Genomic DNA, 5,000 nt, shown 5'->3' with positions numbered 1-5,000 from the left:
TATTAAATCAGCTATGAACACAAATAAACAAATTTATTATCATTTAAAATTTGCACAATTTAATAAAGGGATAACAAATCGATCATCTTCATGCATCAAACAAACACATTTTCTTAATACAATGTCTACATCATCTACTTTCTCCAAAGGATGTTTATCTTTTTTTATGACGAATATGTTTAGTTTATTAGAATCAATAAAATCTGTGAAAAAATTATCTAGCTCAGCCTTTTTAAAGGCATTGTAAACCAATCTACCATTTGGTAAAATTTCTTTTATAAAGCAGACATAATTTTTGCTAAGAAACCAAGAGTTTTTAGCACAATCAAGTTTTGTTATATGAGTAGAATTTTCTTGTAATGTTTCCTTCAACTCATCAAGTCTTTTTATAATTTCTTTTAATGGATTTCTTTTACCACGCACTAGACGCTTTATAGTTTGCAAATAATTTTCAAATCGAAAACAAGAATAAGCATCAAGAGGCAATTGAAAATATTCAACATCATCAGGAAGATGTTTCAGATTATGAATACAGTAAACAGTGAAGGTATTACCATAATGTTCATGGGCATTGCTTACAAAATAGTTAATTAATTCACGTGCTGAATTTAAATAAGTCTGCCTCAAATTTATATTCTCTTCGCATAGCATACGAATGGCAAGCACTAAACTTAAGAAATGCTTGTATGTTTTAGGATTTATAACATTCTTAAGAACAACAATACCAGTATATAAAAGAAATGTCCTAAGTTCAGTTGCCTTCCAACGATTAACCTCAGTCAATTCACGAGGCTGTCTTACAAACTCTGAAGGTAGCTTTCCCTTCATTTGACTTAGACGAATAGAAATTTTTATTAAGTTTGCAGCAGATAATCTTCCTGAATATATACGTGGATATGAGCCTTTGAAATAATATAAAATACGACGCACTGCACCTAAACAAACCAGATGCATATAATCTAATGGAAATTGTCTAACAAGATCTAAACTATGTATTTCATACAATGGCGTTATATTGTGATGATGACACCTGTTATCATTATTTCTTTCAGAATATTGACCAGTCCTTAGTCCATTATCAGTTCGTGAAGAAATTAAATTAGGATTTGTTGTATCATATACTATCCGACCCTGAACTGGGACCCCATAGTCATCACAACGCTCACATGCATTGAAACCACTGTGTTGCACAGTTCCCTTTAAAAGACTTCGAGCCGGTGAGTCACATGGAATTGCAAATATTGAAATAATATAAAACTTTCCACATAAACTAACAGTTTTATTATGAAATTCCTGAAGTTCTTTTGAAAAATCATGCAGAAAATTAATTGCAGTTGGCTTATCATGCCCACCATACAACGCAATTGTAAACGGATTGAAGGTAGAAAATTGGGATGTTATTAACCATAACTGGTATCCAGATGACTTGAAAATTGGAAGACCATCTACATTAAACAAAAGTTTAATTTCTTTATCAGCACAAATATTATTCTTTAATATATCTTCAAGACCTTTTCTTATACCGAGGTAGTAATATTCTCCAGCATTTAATTCAATGGTTTGAACTTTATCTAATGTGCCCAAGATGGTTCGTGAGTCTTTTAATAGTTGATGACCATGAGATCTTAAAATCTTTAACAAATCATTGACACAAGCTTGTGTGCATTGGTGTTGCAGAGCCCAAATACGAATGTGTTCAGACAATCAATGGTCATAACTGGCATCATTAAAAGTAGAGAACTGGCATTCAATAGAAGTATCATAATCAACAGTATCATTACTTAAAGGAAAATATATTGTCTCAGACAAGCAATTGTTATCATGAAATTCAGTAGAATTATTTTCTGAAAACAAGTCATGACTAGATTGACTATCTGATCGATGCTCAGGAAATAACTGTGAATATTTTAAAGAACAATTTTCGTTTAACTCTTTGTTTGTATCACTTAAGTGCTCCTCAACCCACTCATCTTCATCAACAGATTGTGAGATTGCAAAAACATGTTTTCTGATGTTTCGCCAATAAGTAGTTCGCTCGCTTAAACAAAATAATAACTATTTGATTATAAAATTAGAGAAGGAATGTTGAGTATACCCTATTTAAAAATTTTTAATCTAAATAAAGACTCTTGATCATATTTTAAAGCAGTTAAACAATAAACGTATAAAAATAAATGCAAGGAAATATAACATAGTTTATGTTTATGTCAATCAATCAATATTTTAGACACTTTAATAACTGCATATATATATATATATATATATATATATATATATATATATATATATATATATATATATATATATATATATATATATATATATGTATATATATGCAGTTATTAAAGTGTCTAAAATATTGATTGTCATATGTTATGTCATATATTATATGACATATAATATATATATATACAAAAGTGAGAGAATTTACTAACAATTACAAACTGATGATGCGTAAAGGTCTACTGTCATAGTCTATGACAGTAGACCTTTACGCATCATTTTTTAGTTTTGTCTTTAGTTCTTTCTTTATGACATAGAGAAATAACTAGAAATAAAAATAAAAATTGTATATAAATTTTAAAATAGCAGGTATAAAAGAGATTGCTTAAAAGGAAATATAGTTATTGTTTTAACAAGAAAAAAAGCTATTGTCTAGAATCTTTCTTAAGCAACACAACTCTAAGATATTTATTATCAACCATTATATTACTTATATAATTTACTATTATTCAAGTGAAATATTATAAAATCATTTAAAACATATTACTAGCTTTTGACTTAAAGCTAAGACTCATAGCTTTATAAACCTCTATTTATAAATACATATTATGATAATGACCTTATTCTCATAGTACGAAAAATTTAGGTTTATAATCTGGCTAATAAATCTAGCAAGCTTTGAACCTTATAAATAGTGTTGACCTACCTGTGGGATCTTTTTTCAGGATTTTTTTTAATTCTTTTTTCAGAACTCTTTGATTCCATTTCGAATAATTTAAAAGAATTTAAATTTAAATCAAACAGATTAACAAGATTAACACGAGTTGAAAGTATAGCTAAGCACGTCGATAAAATAGCTTCGGTAAGCCCAAGCGCATTAAAATCAAAACTTAATTCCTTCGGACGTCAATGGACGTCCACTGATGTCTAATTACGAGAATGCAATGGATCAAGAAGAATTTAGTCTAAGTTGGACGTCTAAGCACGCCACGGACGATTGGACCAGTTTTGCACGTCCTAGGACGTCTAGCAGACGTCCAATGTTTACTGGGTATGAGACAATAACAGAGAGTGGGGAGAAGTGGAATACGTAAATACTGTTTTAGATAATTGCAATATCTTTTTTTATTTGATGTATAAACTAAATCAAGCAAGTTTTTACAAAAAAATCTTCATTTCAGTCACCGATTTAATTCCCATAGGTTTCCAGCCAATTATTACTAAGTATATAAATTTTTGCTTTTAGAGAAACCGTGCCATTGGAGTAAAGTGGGACATGTGTGGTACCTAGAGCCAATATACATTTTTATCACTAACCCAATTAGATAGAATTACACCTTTTTCTTATTGTAAGTCTTCATTCTAAACAGCTCCCTTCCACGTATTTGATTTAAAAAAATATTGTGTGAACTTATAATAAATGAAGAAACCATAATATAAGTGTACTAACAGGCCTAGTTAATTTAGCTTTATCTGGACATATATAACCATGATACTTGCTAAACAATATTGTTAGTAGACATTATTAGCAAAGATAAGATTTTCTTTATTTCATATCTTTGTTATATTTTGAATTCATTTTTATTATTATATTTATTATTCTATTATTCTGCAGATTTCGGAATATATTATGTTCAAATAAGTCAAGGCATCAAAGGAAAATAATGAAAGAATCACAAATTGCTAAAAAATAAATATCTACATAAGAGTAATTCGGAATGTTAAACAAAAATAGATAAAATTCATTATTAATATAAAATAAAATAGTAAAATAGTAATAAAACAGAAATATAATAATAATATAAAAGCAACAAAAGTTAAAAAAGAAAACATTTCAAAAAATTATCATTCATTCATTAAATTATCATTCAAACAATTTTTAAGACCAAAAAATAACTTAAAATTTATTTTTATTCATCTTCATTAAATAAACATTTATAATAATACCAATTTTTAAAATTATTAGTATTTTTGTTTTTATCAAAAATAAAAATATTATATCATTCACCTTTTTTCTTATTTTACTTAAAGCATTAACTCAACGCTAGCTTTTTTTCACAATTGAGTTTTTTTTGTAATACTGAATTAACACTGAAAACAAAATATTAGTAGACAACAAGAAAATATTTCTTTAATGAAACATATGTAAATATTTATAACAATCAACCTAATTTCTTTTCTTTTCTGCCACCTTTTCGAAATGGAGCGTATTTTAAGAAGTCAGACAAAATGCCATCAATTAAAGTTTCAGTCGCTTCATCGTATTTATTAAACAAAGCTGTAAATGAAAAAGAGTTCAAAAAAAAAAAACACAAAGAGAAATTTTGGAAAATATAAAAAATGAAAAAGTTTTACATATCTTATAAAGGTATACCAATCACAACACCATATATAATAGTGCTCCAAAGCATATTTTTCCACCTTTCCCCTTCATATTTATGGAGACCATAAAATTGTTAAAAAATGTTCTAAATTATAATAGAAATGAGAATTAATATTAAATATGAGAGAATTAAAATTAATTACTATTTTTTAAATATTTAATTTGAACTCATTATCAAACAAAATTTTCAAAATAAATTAATCCTTAATATTCATAAATAATTAAAAACTACATTGATTACCGCAACATTATTTTGTGAATTCTGTCTTTTAAAGATATTCCACCAATAAATAATTGTATTTGATTCACCTAAAAGAAACAACATTTAAAGCTAATATCATTGTTTCAAATTTTAATTATCTTTAAAAGAAAATTATTCATATTTTTTTAAGTG

At 27.0% G+C, this 5,000-nt stretch overlaps 1 protein-coding gene across 1 annotated transcript in view; it reads right to left on the bottom strand.

Annotated features, from left to right (window-relative positions):
• LOC136083897 (uncharacterized) overlaps window positions 1-3,085 on the bottom strand; it is a 6,094-nt gene extending 3,009 nt beyond the window's left edge. Inside the window, exon 1 of the mRNA XM_065803815.1 lies at window positions 2,930-3,085. Coding sequence (XP_065659887.1) covers window positions 2,930-2,988 — 59 coding nt within the window. The 5' untranslated portion in view covers window positions 2,989-3,085. The remainder of the gene's footprint in view (window positions 1-2,929) is intronic.
• Between the last annotated feature and the right edge of the window lie 1,915 nt (window positions 3,086-5,000).

Source organism: Hydra vulgaris, chromosome 08 (genome assembly GCF_038396675.1).
Source record: "Hydra vulgaris chromosome 08, alternate assembly HydraT2T_AEP".
Lineage (NCBI taxonomy): Eukaryota > Metazoa > Cnidaria > Hydrozoa > Anthoathecata > Hydridae > Hydra > Hydra vulgaris.
Note: the sequence above shows the minus strand (reverse complement) of the source record. Positions and strands in the feature narration are given on the sequence as shown.